The sequence below is a fragment of the Ostrinia nubilalis genome, chromosome 28 (assembly GCF_963855985.1).
Source record: "Ostrinia nubilalis chromosome 28, ilOstNubi1.1, whole genome shotgun sequence".
Lineage (NCBI taxonomy): Eukaryota > Metazoa > Arthropoda > Insecta > Lepidoptera > Crambidae > Ostrinia > Ostrinia nubilalis.
This window is the reverse complement of record NC_087115.1, coordinates 4060634-4077724: the sequence shown is the minus strand read 5'-3', so window position 1 is coordinate 4077724 and position 17091 is coordinate 4060634. Positions and strand designations below refer to the sequence as shown.

Here is a 17091-nt window from a genome sequence, read left to right as displayed (position 1 = left end):
CCTCCGCGGTATTCACCTATTACTTATTTTGAAGTTTGGTGCTAGTGATTAAATGTCAAGTGACAAATCGCTGAGTGTCGATCCTTTTGAGTAATCGTTCTATCGAAAATAAATAATAAATAAATAATAGTAATAAATAAATAATAAATCTTTGGACAATTTCACACAGCGCCAGCTAGCCCCAAAGTAAGCAACTTAATGCTTGTGTTATGGGTGCTAGCTTAACGGATATACTACTTATATACTTTTTTTTTTAAATACATAAATATTATACATAGTCACACCCAGACCCGTCACAGAAATTAAAATTCATCATTTCAATTTCTGCCCGGCCGGGAATCGAACCCGGGACCTCTCGGCATAGTAGTCCGTTCTGAACCACTACACCAAACGGCTGAAAAGACACGTGAATACGGATTTAGGACTGTTTTTCAATAGAACGTCTTCTAAACGTTGACTTGACTGTTTCAAAATACGTGAATTAGGCCACTGGTATTCCATCTTCAACTTACTTGGCATCAGCTTCTGGATTCACCTCATCATCCATCAGTTCTTCTAACAATACCTCTTCGAACTCTATCGGAACTTCGGCCGGTTGTGATATGTTTTCTGATGATTTCTGATATATAATAGAGGCAGATTGTGATATGTTTTCTGATGGTTTCTGATGTATAATGGTGACAGGTTGTGACGTAGTTTCTGATGGTTTCTGGCTTATAATGGTGGCCGGTTGTGATATGTTTTCAGGTGCTTTCTGGTATATAACAGAGCCTGATTGTGACGTGGTTTCTTTCCCCTTCTGATATTTAATAGAGCCCAGTTTTAATGTGGTTTCTGATGGTTTTTGGTGTATAATAGATGCCGTTTTTGGCGATGTGGAATCCGTTGTTTTCTGACATATAATGGTGGCCGATTGTGAAGTAGTTTCTGATGGTTTCTGATATTTAATAGAGGCCGGTTGTGAAGTAGTTTCTGATGGTTTCTGGTACATAATAGATACGGTTTTTGACGACGTAGTTTCTGATGGCGTCTGGTATATAATAGTGGCCGATTGGGATTCGGTTTCCGATTCCTTCGGGTATATAACAGAGACGGTCTCTGATGACTTCTAGAATAGAAGAGAAACAAGTTAATTGACATAATTGAAAGAAAGAAAGACACATTTATTAAAATGGACATCACACAAAGACAAAAAGACTGATTTAAGGCATAGCAGACTTATCAACTCGGAAAGGGATCAACACCGTATATCGCCTTTCGCGAGCTGTCAACCGCGAGGCGAGGCGTTTACGTTACGGTGCGGATAAGTGTGCGTTGCAATATGGAATTTCATACAAATAATAATAACCGCCTTGAGTTGATACGGTTGCGATCCTTTTCTGGATTGATAAGTGTGCTACGTCCTTTACCAGTGACTCTACCGGTTGTTCTGAGACTTACCGGTGACTCTACCGGTTGTTCTGAGACTTACCGGTGACTCTACCGGCTGTTCTGAGACTTACCGGTGACTCTACCTGTTGGTCTGAGACTTACCGGTGACTCCACCGGTTATTTTAAGACTTACCGGTGACTCTACCGACTGGTCGCCATACAGCCAGTGCTGGTCTGCTAAAAACCGGCAGCTGATAGCTAACACCCGCTCCTCCATAGCAGAGAAGGGCTTCGGCTTCCCCGAAGGGTGGTTTTGATTGTACTGCTGTTTCTTCTTGGTCTTGTTCTTCCAGTCTATCCAGGTCTGTGAATGAATGGGCAATTATTCAATCATTACTCGTAACACAAGCACATTTAGCTTTACACGGAAAATTCTTAATAATACTGCTTTTCATGAACTTTCAAGGAAAACTATAGCAGTTGAGATACATCAGTTTAAGAGTAATAGTCATTTATTTCTTAGCTATTAAAAATTCTTTACAAGATATTAAAAGTGACTTTAGATGATGTTATTGCTTGCTTAAGTTGCTTCTGAAATATATTGTGTTAACGACGGACAGCTTCGAAATCCTACATTGCGCGTGGCACGACACGTACCATCGGCAACAGTGTTATCTATCCATTGCCTGTCATGTCGTCTCGTTCTATCGCAAAAAATCACCATTTGATGAGAGCGAGAGCAAAAACGGAAATGGATAGTTAACAGTGTGGCCGTGTGTACTTGGTCAATTTATGTTACCTTCTTCCACTGCTCCATAGTCTTGAAGCCGCCGGTCATATTGTTCAACGAGTTAGTAAGATCGCCCCATAAACGCTCGGCGCGCTGTTTGCCCATCACGCCGTGGTGCGATTTCGACGCGGCCAAATCGCCGTGACTGGAACATCATCAGGACATAAATGATCTAAAGACACCCCGCAAACAAAAGGCTATAGCCCAAGCTACTGCTCACTGCGGGCGCCCGTCGCACAGTCGCGACAGCAATATAATTACGCGCGAGCGACAAGGATGGGCAGCTTGGGGTCATTGGACAAAATTCTACGTGCTCGCGGACCAGGCTTTAGTCTGCCAATAGTTTGGTCGGGCTGTTAATCATAAATGGAAGTGCGCACACTACACCGATTTGGTATCGGCCGATTCCTCATACAAATGGTTCTGGAGTGGAGACCGCGTACCGGAAAACGCAGCGTGAGACGTCCACCCACAAGGTGGACCAACGACATCATAAAGGTAGCAGAGAGGCGCTGGACACAGGCCGCTACCAACCGGGCAACATGGAAAGCATTGGGGGAGGCCTATGTTCAGCAGTGGCTGTCCTGTGGCTGAAATGATGTAGTGTCCGACCGAATGTTCGGTTTCGGTTTCGTTTTCGGTTGAGTTTCGGTAAAAACGCGAGTTTCGGTTTAGTTTCGTTTTCGGCGGCAAACTTGCCGAAACTACGACCGAAACCGAATGTGCATTCGGGAGTTTCCGCGCTGTTACCGGTCACGTTCGGCGCGTTGAATGAGTGAATGAATCCAATCAGAGCCAATTTCGTGATTCGCTCGCTTGTTTGTTTGCTGTTAGTTTTTTTGTTTTGTTGTGGTGGCGAATTTTCGAGTGATTTATTTTGAATTTGGTAAGTTTTATCTCGTTATTATAACATAAGAGCGGGTAGTAAAGATAAAAAAAAAATAATCAAGTTTAATCTAACCTATATATTATTATTTTTTTTTGGTTCGCAAATTCTATACGTAAACAAATATTAGTTAGGTAGTTAGTAATGAAATGACTATAGTGCATTTCATTGTGATAATATTATGGACTCAGAGTTTCAAAGTTCATTTTAAGTATTTATCACTAAGGTATCCAAGTGGCAAGTACAGTAGATACTAACATAAGTAGGTACTACCAATTTTGTTTTGAGAAATTATTAAGGTAAAAGACCCGACCATGGGACGGGTTATGTAGATGTCCTGAATATTGCAAGTAATTAAAAAAAATCTAGACTTTAAATCCTTCTTTTTCTTTTTTAATACATAATTTGATACCTTTTAGAGTGAAAAGGCGCTTTATACGTTCAATTTTAATGCAATTTAAAGAGAAAACAATAAAGACTGACTGATTATAATAATGTTTTCTTTATTTTTCCCTCAAAATATGAGCCTTGTAAGGAAGTTTCGGTTTCGGTTTCGGTTTCGGCCGAAATAGACACCGTTGCCGAAATTCGTTTTCGGTTTCGGTTTCGGTCGGACACTAAAATGATGATGATGACTTACCTTTCCATAAACTCCAGCATCTTAGCGAATTGCAGAGAGCTGGACCGTACCCTGCCATGCTCTATCGGAACCTCGCTGAAATATTTAAAATTATATCTTTTATTTATGAAGAAAGAAAGAATGAATAGTCACAACACTACTAGAGGCAACTATAGCCTAAGGCTGGTTTTAGTGTCACGCGGACTGTCAGTGCGGATCGCTCCGCACAGCCGATCTGTATGAACTGCTAGGGAGCGAGCGGTTCCTCCGGACCGCATTACTCTAAAACGCTCCCTAGAAGTTCATACAGATTGGCCGTGCGGAGCGGGTCCGCACCGGACGGTCCACGTGACACTAAAACCAGCCTAAAGGTGTAGACATCGGAGTGTCGATTCGAGATTCCAGTGGGTCTAGACAAGTGCACAATTATAATCGCAAACCAGTCGAAAAATGGTCGAAAGGCCTTTTTTTGTATGGAGTTTTGACAGATTCGAATTTCGATTCGATCAAAAAGTGCAACTTGTCTAGGGGGCTGGAATACTAATGGCCTAGCGTTTAACTCAGTAAGTGCCCGAGGTACGGGACCGGCACAATTTTTTTTTTTTTTTTTTTATGTGATAGGAGGCAAACGAGCAGACGGATCACCTGATGGTAAGCAATTGCCGTCGCCCATGTACACCCGCAACATCAGTGAAGTCACAAGTGCGCTGCCAACCTTTTAAATCCCATTCCCCCCCAATTGGGCCTCCGGTATCCTCACTCACTCGGCGAAACACAGCGCAAGCGCTGCTTCAAGCCGGTTTTTTGTGAGTGATGGTGTTTACGAGACATCAAACGTCAACGAGACTTCAGATTGCTCTCTCAGCCCCCCTAGACAACTCACTTTTTGATGGAATCGATAATTGAATCCGTCAAAACTCCATACAAAAAAGGGGCTTTACGACCACTTTTCGACTGGTTTGCGATTATAATTTGCACTTTGTCTAGACCCACAGTGGGTCTAGACAAAGTGTGCGTTTTGTCTAAGGGGGCTGGTCATAATAATATGTCAATGTCACCTCTATCGTCCCGCTTCCATACCTCAGGCACTGACTGAGTTAAAGCGCTAGTAAACTTATAGTTAGATCCTCGCTGACCACTATTGTGGTTTTTGTACGAGTATACAAAGAAATACTATAGTCTGGTCGGTGAGCACGTAGAATTTTGTCCAATGACCCCTAGCTACCCATCCTTATCGCTCGCGCGTAATTATATTGCTGTCGCTACTGTGCGACTGGCACCCGCAGTGAGTGTGCGACGGCGATAGCAACATAATTACGCGCGAGCGATAAGGATGGGTAGCTTGGGGTCATTGAACAAAATTCTACGTGCTCACGGACCAGACTATAGAATAAAACACACACTAATTAATAACAGTACTGTAAGAATAATAAAACTAGGTTTATCTTACACTCCACGTATATTCTTCTCATTTTGTGCGCCATCTTTTAATGAATTGGCTCTTAGATGTACCGCATCATCCTGTAAATTTAACAATTTGTGAATTTAAATTTCTATTGTCTTAGTTTCGTGTAAACCTTTTTTGCAAGAGTCCCTACAGTACGGCTAGCACGAAAAACTTTCGAGTTCAAAATTCAAATCGTTTGCGTATTCGAATCGCCATCAAAAGATTTAGTACGAAAAATACAATACCCAAGTGAACGAGTCGTAAAGTGAATTAGTATGAGAAATGGTTGCACGAAACTTATTTTGAGAATCAAAATTGTCACATTATCGTTTAATTCGAAGTTAGAGTATCGAATTTTGTCGAATACGCAAACGATTCGAAGACGAAAGTTGTTTATGCTAGAGGTACAGACTACTTTTTGATAGTAGATAGTTTAATATGGATGTTAATCAGTAATTCAGTATGAACATTTATAAAAATGCGCACATTAAACCGATATGGTATCTACCGATTTCTTATTCAATGAGGGCTACAGTTTTTATACTTAACAGTTGGCACCCCTGGCGATTGACAGGACCTTACTCTACAGTGGCGCCATCTTGATGAGTGCAAATGCGATAGTCCTCCTACCACTTTAGCGCTCACCAGTTGGTGCCACTGTCTTCGCTACTAGCAAGTGACAGGACCTTACTCTACAGTGGCGCTAACTGGTGAGCGCTAAAACGATAGCCCTCATTAGAAGCAAACCAAACTATCGACCGATAAAGTCTGTAGTTTTAGTTTTTAGAGAATATCTCACCTTTAAAAATGATGTTCTTGTGTCTGCCTTAATTTGCGCTCTAACTTTAGTATTTCTTAAATTCACCGTCACAATTTGTGATAACGGCGTGTCCGAATCTTGGGACTTCTCTTCTAATTTCAACTGGGTCTGTAACTCACGCTCCGTTTCTTTGGTATTATCCGCCAATGGATTTTGTTCTTCATATTCGTATTCCTCAAATTCTACAAAATTTTCATCGGCGAAACATGATTCTGGTTCAGTTTTGATTATTATATTAGTGCCGCCATCTTCAGGGTCATCGATATTAGCGACATATTCCGGTTCGGTACAGACGAAGTTTTGGTACATTTTTGAATGTTTCGCAGGTAGTGGCTGCAAGAAATGGCAATGCCAGATGTTGCTGGCAGTTTGGCCAGCAATCCTTTTTGATAATTGTTTATGGTTTTTTTTTTTTTTTTTTTTTTTTTTTTTTTTTTTAAAGGGCCAAAACAGTAGGTATATTGTAGCTTTGCAGCTCAAAACATTAACACGAGAGTGTACAAAAAGCAACTTCAAAAATCCAAAAAACAATATTAAAAAAAAGTAAAAAACCATAAACAATTATCAAAAAGGATTGCTGGCCAAACTGCCAGCAACACCAGATTTTGTATGGAAAGTGGCGTCTTTTTTTTTTCGCGTGGCCATCGACCAAACTTTGTTTTTTGATTACAAAATAGTGTAATAAACCAAACTTACTATGGCATGTATACCTCTAAACTCAGTCTGAACTGAGTTACGAGCATTAGAAGTTTGATGATTTTCATACTAGATTTGCTTTTTGTGCGCAAGTTTTGTAAGAAATTGCAACAAAATATTGCGCTATTTTTTTATTGCGCTGATTCTGCTCCATACTGATGTCTGGAGCCTTTAATGGATGGTGTTGTTTGTTTACACATACAATGTCACTATTTTGTTGCAATTTCTTACAAAACTTTGCGCGTAAAAAGCAAATCTAGTATGAAAATCATCAAACTTCTAATGCTCGTAACTCAGTTCAGACTGAGTTTAGAGGTATACATGTCATAGTAAGTTTGGTTTATTACACTATTTTGTAATCAAAAAACAAAGTTTGGTCGATGGCCGCGCGAAAAAAAAAAGACGCCAATTTCCGGCATTGTCTTTTAAACAATATAGATCAGGTGAAGGTCGCGGGAAGAACCTGGATGCAGGCAGAGCAGGACCGGTTGAAATCCTTGGGGGAGGTCTTTGTCCAGCAGTGGACGTCATTTGGCTGATACGAATAGATAGGGTTCCGCTGGGCTACATTCGCTGTGTTACTGTTAACCATTCGACGCAGTAATGGATCGACATCGAGACATTCGATATGGCGTTTCGGTTTAATGAACGTTCGACACAGCGTTTTCGCTCTGAGGACATTCGTTGCATACGTTCTAAATGCCGCTAAGTCTATAGTCTGGTCTGTGAGCACGTAGAATTTTGTCCAATGACCCCAAGCTACCCATCCTTATCGCCCGTAATTATGTTGCTTTCGCGCTCGCACACTCACTGCGGGCGCTCGTCGCTATCATCAACAGCCCTTTACAGTCCACTGCTGGACTATGAGCCTCCTCCACTATGGTGGAGGGATTTGCCATAATCTCCACGCTTGGCAGGCGGGTTGGAGATCGCAGTTTAAAAGATTGATGTTTTTCAGAGAGCGCTGCTGCCCATTCTCTGTTTGTTGTGTAGTCCCTAAGTCGCCTCTTACGACACCCGCGGGAAGAGTAGGGGTTGGTGACAAATGTATTCTACTCTGCCGTCACCACACGGCTCGTCGCTAGGTCGCGACAAAATTCTACGTGCTCACAGACCGGGCTTTAATAATAATGGTATTTATAAGATAATTGAACTCATTGTCATAAAGTAAATAAATCTATATCTTATTTAGTACAACCTGCTCGAGTTAACTGCACACCTGGCGGCCGTGACGTCACATCTATGCTCTGGTACCGGCGAGGGAGAGTCGCATTCCAACGCGGTGCGCAGAGCCCCGATTACGGTAACTTTTAACGTTTCCAATCCAGACGCGCTTCTGATTCTGCGATACGATTGGTCAAAACAGCTGACGTACGCTGTTGAACGACCAATCGTATCGCAGAATCGAGAAGCGTGTCTGGATTGGAGACGTTAAAAGTTACCGTAATCGGGGCTCAGTTAGCTCGATTAAGTTGTATAGCTTTAGGTTTTACCTGTCCACTCCATAATAAGCTGAGGCTTTCTTCCACTTGCGATTTGAAAAGCTCAATTCTTTTCAAGTGGTAGTGACACTCATTGCATATCACTGAATTCTGATACTGGAACTGTGAAACAAATAGAAATGACTACTTAAAGGAGCTGGATGCAGGCTACTGTCAACCAATCATTATGGAAATCATTGGGGGAAGCCTATGTTCAGCAGTGGACGTCCTATGGCTGATATGATGGTAATGATTACTTAAAAGATGTCCTGATTTGATTTATAGTATCTTTAGACATGGTCATCAAGTTCCAAACTAAGCCAAATCTTGTACTATGGGTAGCAGACAACGGATATAATAAACATTCTTAAATATTATACAATCACCCAGAATAATACAAACGAATATATTAATGTACACAAATGTTTGCATTGTGCGGGAATCGAACCCGCAACCTCTGACAGAGTAGTCTGTTACGAACCACTACACCAAACAGTTCACTAGTTATAGTGTAATAAGTTCTTCATTTATTATATTGTAACAACTTAGCTAACTATTTAAGTAATTTGTCGGATTAAGTAAAATTAGTAATATTCTTTCAATGCCACAATATTAATATTTTTGTTTCATAACCTTTCCGATAATAATTATGCAGAAGCTAAGTTCCTAAGTCCCTTTTCCGATAGTGGCTCAATTATTGCCACCATATTTTGAACTTTATTGGGATGATATAAGGTTTAAAACCAATGAAAAATATTTTTCTCTATACTAGTTAAAGGGTTAAGGTGATAAATAGGAATATTGTTTTTAAATTCACATTTAAAATTAATATGTATCACTAACATTAATATAAATAAGTTCTATCTACTCTAATGGAATGAAAACTAAAAAATTTTAATGCATTCGTTATCTTTTACGCTTATTTAGATTAATCTAAGCTTTTACGTCAACGCAACCGCAACCAACGTAATCGCTACGCCAGTCGCCATTTTCGATTCGACCATCTTTTCTATTGATCTAAGCGCATTAATTTCGTTCGTTCGTTCGCTACAGCTATAACTTTGATAGAATTCAAAAAGAAAAAGAAACTTTTGAAAAAATGATTCATTTGAATTTCAGCGAAATGATATTCGAGTAGCATTAAAACCTTAGATTAATATAGCGTTAAAACGAAATTCTATCAACATTTGATGCCGACAAGATTTTTAATAAAAGTAGTGTTTTCAGTAAATATCTAACCAATTTCATTGATAAATCACTTAGTTAAAATAATTTAGGAAATATAGATAATTGTTTACCTTAAACTTGAAGAAAAACTCGAAAAAACTAGTATGTTTACAAGTTCTCAGAGTAACAAATTGTACATTTTTGGCCAAACAACACAAACACACATTTTGTTTCCACATAGTTTGTATTATATCTTGATCGCACTTGGGCTCCATTGCGTTAGAATTAATTAATTCACGTGTTATATAAATAAATTCGTAAAAAATCAAATTCACACATTTCGCACAACTTTCTCAGAGCAACTAACTATTTCTTTACACGCATTAAGATTTATAATGTAAGCCCATTCAAAGCCGATCCAATACAATAATGCGTATATTGGAACGCAAATCTTGCGTTTTGATCACAGTTACATCCAAACTATGGCTATTTTAACTGCTAAAATAAGAAAATTGACCCTTAAAAATGTCTAAACTAGAAAACAGAAAGATTCCTTAATTCCTTTAATTCTTCTCAATAATTTTAAAATACGATTCAAGTATAAAATTGTCGTTAAAATAGTTTGCAAGAATTAGTAGCAAAACCAAGCAAAACGCAAGGCAGTATTTTTTTGACAGCTTGTTTTGTTTGGTCGTGGTTTGGTCCATACCACAGTCCATACGAGCCAAATTTTTCTGTTTTTTTCTTAAAAAACCCCAAAATAAATGAATTAACTTGTATCAGTGTAATTATAAAATAAATAATCATGGACAAAAATACATTATGTAGTGGTTGCTTATGCGCTGGCCGTAGAATGGTGGCAATCGAAGAATTTTGGGAGAGGCAAACTTTTATACAAATTGTTAACGAAATTCCGGTAAGATTATTAAATTATTAATTAAAAATTACTTTCTGAGTGGACTGACCGAGCGCGATATGGTTTAATTCAAAATGCTCAGATTTTAACTAAATCGTAAGTGCTTTATTGTGTGGATAGTAACTAGCCAGAATCGATCGATAAATGTTACAAAAAAGACATTTCAAGATAGATAAATTAACAACTCATGTAGTAAACTTATGTTTTATATTGTAATATCCAAAAAGGAGTAGGGAGAAAGGTCTGGCTTTTTGCTCTAAAGGAATACAACTTGTGGCTTGTGGTAGGTACCAAAGGTCTAACTTTTGTTTGATGTTCAGCAGGGTTCAAGGATACAGTTTTTGACACATAAAAGAAGTCCTTCACCTAACTTTTAGTTCTCAGTACTTATTGATCTTGAGTGAAAGGTTCAGGAAAGTTCTTGAGTGGCGACCACGAGCTGGGAGACGTACCGTGGGCAGGCCTCCCACTAGTTGGACCGACGATCTGGTGAAGGTCGCGGGAGGTACCTGGATGCAAGCGGCGCAGGACCGGTCTTTGTGGAAATCCTTGGGGGAGGCCTTTGTCCAGCAGTGGACGTCTTTTGGCTGAAATTAACTTATTGATCATACTTTTGGCACTGAGTGACCTATGGCACTTGGATCTAGTTTTAGGCAGGCAATCCATACTCTCACTTACTCAAGTGATTTTACTTTTGATACCTAAGGACTAGCTCTATTTTTATCACACAATACTGACCAAATTTTAGGCACTCAGGGACTTTCACTTTTAGCGCCACCAGACTCAGCAGAAGACGTAACTTTTAGTAGGTACTCTGTAGAATTCTGGCTTATTTAGTAGGTAACAGGGAGTGGAATATAATCAATTAAGAAAATACTTGACCTTTATCTGAGTAGAGACCAATTTGGTGCCATAATTTTGTTTTGTTTAAAAATATAAGTTGCTTTGTATCGTTGTCCTTTTCTTAGTAACTAAATTATTTTTTTCTACAGATGCCGTTACCTGCAGAAGACTTCAGGCTGTGTTGGGAGTGCACCGCCATGCTCAGTCGGTTTACACGGTTCAAGAACCAAATCAAGCAGTGCTATAAACTGCTTAACGATTATGTTGCACTGGTATTTAATTTGATTTATTAATTACTAGCTTTTGCCTGCGGCTTCGCCCGTGTTAAATTTTGTCTGTTAGAGAAAAACTTTATCGCGCGAGTCCCTGTTTAACAAACTGGGATAAAAACTATCCTATGTCCTTTCCCACGACTCAAACTATCTCTATGCCAAATTTCATCAATATCGGTTCAGTGGTTTAGGTGTGAAAGCCACACAGACAGACAGCATTTATAATATTAGTAGGGATTTTTATTATGATAATAATGTACAGGTATTTTTTATACATAAAACATTATGTTACACCTTACACATAAGAATGAAGATGACTATCCAAAAATTCAATCTTTTGGTTAAATAATACACAAAAAAATACCATGTTGATACTTTTTCTATCAAATTAATTTTTTATTAATCAAAATTCCTAATATTTCAGAATCTAAGTACAACAGAATTACAGATATCTCCTAGACTAGCCGTACAGAAAGAGATAGAAATCTCAATCAACACGAATACAGCATTAGAATACACCGAAGAAAACGTCAAAATCGAAGATGAAGATGAAGAAGTAGATGAAACTCCAATAAAAGAAGAAGACAACGTATCTACATATTCTGATATTATTGAAGACGATATACCATTAGTAGAAAACGATATACCATTAGTAGAAAACGATACACCATCAAAGGTAAAGACCAAGAAGAAAAAGGTAGGAAAAGAAAAGAAGAAACGTAGGAAAAAAGACGAAAATGTGGAATTGATAAAAGAAATTAAATTGAGCGCAGAAGAATTGGCAGAAGAGAGACGAATGTTGGCAAGTAGAGAGGAATATGTGAACGCTATGTTTCGCTGTGAGAGATGCATTATTTCCTTCCCTAACGCAGATGATTTAAATGACCATATCAGCATAAAACATGATAAAGTAAGTATAATCTTCAATATTCTAGCTTAGAGTCTAGCCCGTTTTTACCATCAATCCCTAATTTTTAAGTGATCCCTATGGTAAAAAATGCTGACTGATGTCTGACTGAACAGATGTAAAAGTATTAAAAGTCCCTAACCCAATTTGAAAATAGGGTATTTATGAGTAGCAATCTATCTCTGTAACTACACTCGGCATCAAATAAATCGCACCTCCCGCGACAAGCACTTATCAAACGTATGCATCCCCACTTCCCACCAACATTGGTTGGTACCATTTGAAAGCCTAGTTCTAAACTTCATTTCATTAAAGGAAAGGTTTTTACCCCAAAAATGTGTCAGGGATCCAGAGTCACTTCTTCAAAAAATAGGTAGTTACGCTATAGCCATTTTTTATGACTATAAAACTGTTAAGTTGGGATTAATCGCTATCCATCTGTTAAAGAGGACACGTGAGATCTTTATAACCATAAAAATTGGTCTAATTGATCCCAGAGGTGAGCCCAAAGTGAGGTCTATTTTTAAGCCACATTTATGGTAAATGTTAATCATTTATTTAGAAATGAAATGTATTTTACTTTAAGGATATTTATTGGGCTTTCAAATAACACCAATATTGTTGGGGTACCATGATTGTGTCAGAAGAAAATCTTTAAAGTTCGCGTCGCGGAAGGTGCGGTTTATTTGATGTTGAGTGTATTTGGCATTCACTAGTTTGGTTGAATTGGTAGTCTAGGTATAGATCCTGGCTTCACAAGAGTTGCAGAAAATTAAATTATGCTACACAATATTAGATTCAATAGCTCAAGCATGAGGGTTACCATATTTAAAACTACCAGCCGCCCGGACATCGTACGCGTGGATCCCGTTTTACCTCCTTTGGGGTTGAATTTTGCAAAACCCCATCTTAGTGAGAACCTACGTTCTAAAAGGAAACTCCATACAAAATTTGAGACTCCTAGCACTTGTAGTTTCTGATATTTCGTGATGAGTCTTTTTTTTATGCATAACAAGGCAGGTATTTGACCACAACCGCACCTGATGTTAATTGGGATTCAGTCTAGGATGGTACATATCTGCCCTGCAAGTGCCTATTCACTCTCGCCTTGAAAAGGCCCGGATTATAGTCTTCGTGAAAGACAGCAGCAGGCAATAAATTCCAGTCCCTAACCGTTCGCATTATAAGAGTCATCGAAACGCTTAGTGCGAGCTGGTGGAATGTCAACAATATAGGGTCTGTCAATGACAGTGTCAGTGACCTTTCGCTTTTTTATTAAATTTCAGAACAAATCAAACTTCAAATGCAACATATGCGAGTGCACCTTCACCAGAGAAGTGTCGTCCAACTACCACTCCAACAAGCATACACGTCGGTACGAGTGCTTGGTTTGTGGAGAGAGACTGAGGAGCGTGGCGGCGGCTACCAGACATTATCAGAGCACACACTGTCATAGGTAAGGTTTTAATTAATACCAGTATTTGCCTGTGTTACTTTTTTTTTGTCACCGTGACAGTAAATCTTTCTCTTTTATAAAGCCCGGTCGTCGAGCACGTAGAATTTTGTCCAATGACCCCAGCAATATAATTACGCGCGAGCGATAAGGATGGGTAGCTTGGGGTCATTGGACAAAATTCTATGTGCTCACAGACCAGACTATAGTAATAATGAATATTGAACTTGATTATTACATCCAATGTTATTTTTTATTTCAGTTCAGAACCAGAGCCAAATACGGAAGTGATAAACAAAAATATTGAAGCTAACGAGACTCAGGAATCAAACGAAAGGTATGAATTTTGCATTATTGGTCACTAAACGATAGTTGAGGCCATCGAAACTAGCAAAGATTTGTGTTTGTATACACTGTCTGCATTGACGTCTTGAGTTGTATTTTTCACTTTTCAAACTAATGGAAATTGAAGAAAAGGCCCTCGACATCATGGAGTGCTTAAAAGTGTAGCACTTTGTGACGTCTTCGAACTTCAACGCACTACAACTTCGTAATTACTTGTTTGATTGACAAATAAAAATATACGTATCCAATATTTTTTGATACTGTAATTGACGAACTAAAAGATTTTTTTAAGAAACTAGCCTCATAAAAACTTTACTTTTAAAAAAATACCCCATTAAAATGGTTTTACTTAATATTAAAGTCTCATTTCAGTGTAAAGCAAGAATCCTTTCCTTGTGAGTTCTGTGACAAGACGTTTAAATGGAAGACTTCACTTAGGAAGCACGTGGAGACACACAGGATCGAAACTGGGCAGAAGAGGCGGCCTTACTGCGAGCCTTGCAGGTAAACAATTTATTTGTAGGGTAGTTGCGAAGTATTTTTGTAGGGTAGATTCATTTACACACCCCGCAGACTGCAGACTTTAAGTCTGGGTTACACCATCTTTTACTTTAACTAACGTCAAAAATCTGTCAAATTCAATAAAAACACCGGTTATCGTTGTAGTTATGGTTATAGTTAGGTGATGTAACAGCTTTACATTAAAATGTTCAACGCGCATGTAACTTTTATTAATTAGCCAAAGTTTGTCTGTACCTATAATATTCATTATCATCATCATCTCAGCCACAAGACGTCCACTGCTGAACATAGGCCTCCCCCAATGCTTTCCATGTTGCCCGGTTGGTAGCGGCCTGCGTCTATATCTATTAAAATCTATCCTATAATATTAAAATAACGTTTTTTTATTGGCAGACTATCATTTACCACCACTTCCAACCTTCAGAAGCACGTTAAAGCAAGTTTGAAGCATCAAATACAACTGAAACTTTGGTAAGTATTCCATTGTATGAAAAACTAGCGGCCGCCCGCGACTTCGCACGCGTGGATCCCGTTTTACCCCCTTAGGGGTTGAATTTTGCAAAATCCCGTTTTAGTGAGCACCTACGTTCTAAAAGGAACCCCCAGGCAAAATTTGATACTCCTAGCACTTGTAGTTTCTGAGATTTCGCGATGAGTGAGTGAGTCAGTCAATCATTTCAATTTCATTCAATTTCATCATCATTGTCATCATCAACCGGGCTAGATTGCACGCGATGATAAAATCTTGTCGATTATGAAGACGGGAATGTTTCAAAAACGGGGCATATTATTATTCAAACTAATTTCACGAGTATGAAGGGCACAGCTAAAGTCCGGTCGCCGAGCAGATAGAATTTCGTCCAATGACCTGACCCCAAGCTATCCATCCTTATCGCTCGCGCGTAATTATATTGCTGACGACGGGCGGCCGCAATGAGTGTGCGAGTGCGAAAGCAATATAATTACGCGCGAGCGATAAGGATGGGTAGCTTGGGGTCATTGGACGAAATTCTACTCGGCGACCGGACTTTAGTAATAATGTATGAGTGTATTTATAAGCTGTATAAAAACTTTATTCGTCTTCAAACTTCCAGGAAACTAAAAGAATCTCTCCCAACCGACTCTACGCCCCCAGAGAAGCAGCAAGCCCATATAGAGAAAATCAAGGGCGCCGTGAACAGTTCGCGGCCGAGGTTTTCCTGCGCGCAGTGCGGGAAGACCTTCCAATGGCGGGGGAACCTCTCGCGACATATGCACAGCCACGCTGTCAGGTACGTGGGAATTTGGGCCTTATTTACAGGGGGAGAGAGCTCAAAGTCGCGCAGGAAGGAGATAAAGATAAATAAAATGTATAAAGTTTAGCACTTTGTGACGTCACGCGGAACTTCAACGCGTCATAACTTCATAATTATTTGTTTGATTGACAAATATATTTTTGATAAAGCTTTTTTTTAAGTAACTAGCTTAGAAGTTTGTATGAAAGTCCTGTTTTTTAAGTAAGAGACTTGAAATTTAAAATGTATGCTCTCTAGATGTTGTGGAGGTGTACTAATAATGTATCTTTAGAAATCAATTAGGGGGCTAAGGGGATAAAATGAGGGTTGGAAGTTTATATGAAAGTCCTATGTGTATTTGCGTTTGCCAGATGACGCCATTGGCTAATAGGTCCTGTCATTTGCCAGCAGTGCCAACTAAACCCAATACGCACCGAATTCGAATTATTTTAGTATGTTGTAGGCCTTTTTCAGGGCACTTAGATTTGGCAGAAAAGGCTGACCACGACTTGAACACAATGACATATTTTCCTTGTACACCATACTGTTTATCTGTGTTTCACAAATAAACTGTTTGTATTCGTACTTATACACGTCCAGGCGTCACTGATTTTGATATATTTTGTTACAGAGCCAAGGGTGAGCTGGTTTGCGAGCCGTGCAATCGTACCTTCTCTTCCATAGCGACTTACAAGCAGCACATGAAGATTAGCAAGAAACACGTCTCCGAAAACGACTTCAAGTGAGTTATCATCATCATTCGGACGTCATTCGGCCAAAGCCGTGTGCAGACGGGTGTAACGCGTAATGGAATGCATCGTGTAATGTAATAGAAACATTACATGTAAAGCTCGTAGTGCCGTCCACTCGTAGAATTCCCGAATTGGACCCGGCTTGAAAACGATCGAACGAACGATGTTATTTCAGTTTTTTAAACTCAAAATCAAAAATATTTATTCAGTTTAGACCACAAGTGGCACTTATGGACGTCAAAATATAGTAAATAATAAAAAAAGAAAAGGTTGCCCTTATGGGGCACTTTACATGTCTCCTTATCTTTTGGACCCAGCGCTTTATAATTAGTTTTTAGAATTTAAATGAATTAATTCAATCTTTATACATTTTCAGGTACATGTGCAGCGATTGCGGCAAACGGTTCGCCAACAAAACCCGGTTAAAAGACCACGTGAACTGGGAACACCTTAAAAACTTTGTGCACACCTGCGATGTCTGCCAGAAGGTATTTATCTAATGTGAAAGTTTGTTAAGATGGATGTTTGTG

At 39.2% G+C, this 17091-nt stretch overlaps 2 protein-coding genes across 2 annotated transcripts in view; one reads left to right on the top strand and one right to left on the bottom strand.

The window, feature by feature from the left end:
* LOC135085395 (uncharacterized) overlaps positions 1–9654 on the bottom strand; it is a 61016-nt gene extending 51362 nt beyond the window's left edge. The window contains exons 1-8 of the mRNA XM_063980178.1: positions 9409–9654; positions 8123–8233; positions 5913–6266; positions 5117–5187; positions 3688–3762; positions 2171–2306; positions 1565–1735; positions 513–1108 (exon numbers count right to left, since the gene is read on the bottom strand). Of these exons, the coding sequence (XP_063836248.1) occupies positions 513–1108; positions 1565–1735; positions 2171–2306; positions 3688–3762; positions 5117–5187; positions 5913–6266; positions 8123–8233; positions 9409–9552 (1658 nt within the window). The 5' untranslated portion in view covers positions 9553–9654. The remainder of the gene's footprint in view (positions 1–512; positions 1109–1564; positions 1736–2170; positions 2307–3687; positions 3763–5116; positions 5188–5912; positions 6267–8122; positions 8234–9408) is intronic.
* Positions 9655–9996: 342 nt separating this feature from the next.
* The window catches only part of LOC135085398 (zinc finger protein 91-like), a 13180-nt gene continuing 6085 nt past the window's right edge, over positions 9997–17091 (top strand). Inside the window, exons 1-10 of the mRNA XM_063980180.1 lie at positions 9997–10193; positions 11186–11308; positions 11733–12218; positions 13502–13671; positions 13931–14005; positions 14386–14517; positions 14929–15006; positions 15630–15806; positions 16441–16551; positions 16938–17049. Of these exons, the coding sequence (XP_063836250.1) occupies positions 10083–10193; positions 11186–11308; positions 11733–12218; positions 13502–13671; positions 13931–14005; positions 14386–14517; positions 14929–15006; positions 15630–15806; positions 16441–16551; positions 16938–17049 (1575 nt within the window). The 5' untranslated portion in view covers positions 9997–10082. The remainder of the gene's footprint in view (positions 10194–11185; positions 11309–11732; positions 12219–13501; positions 13672–13930; positions 14006–14385; positions 14518–14928; positions 15007–15629; positions 15807–16440; positions 16552–16937; positions 17050–17091) is intronic.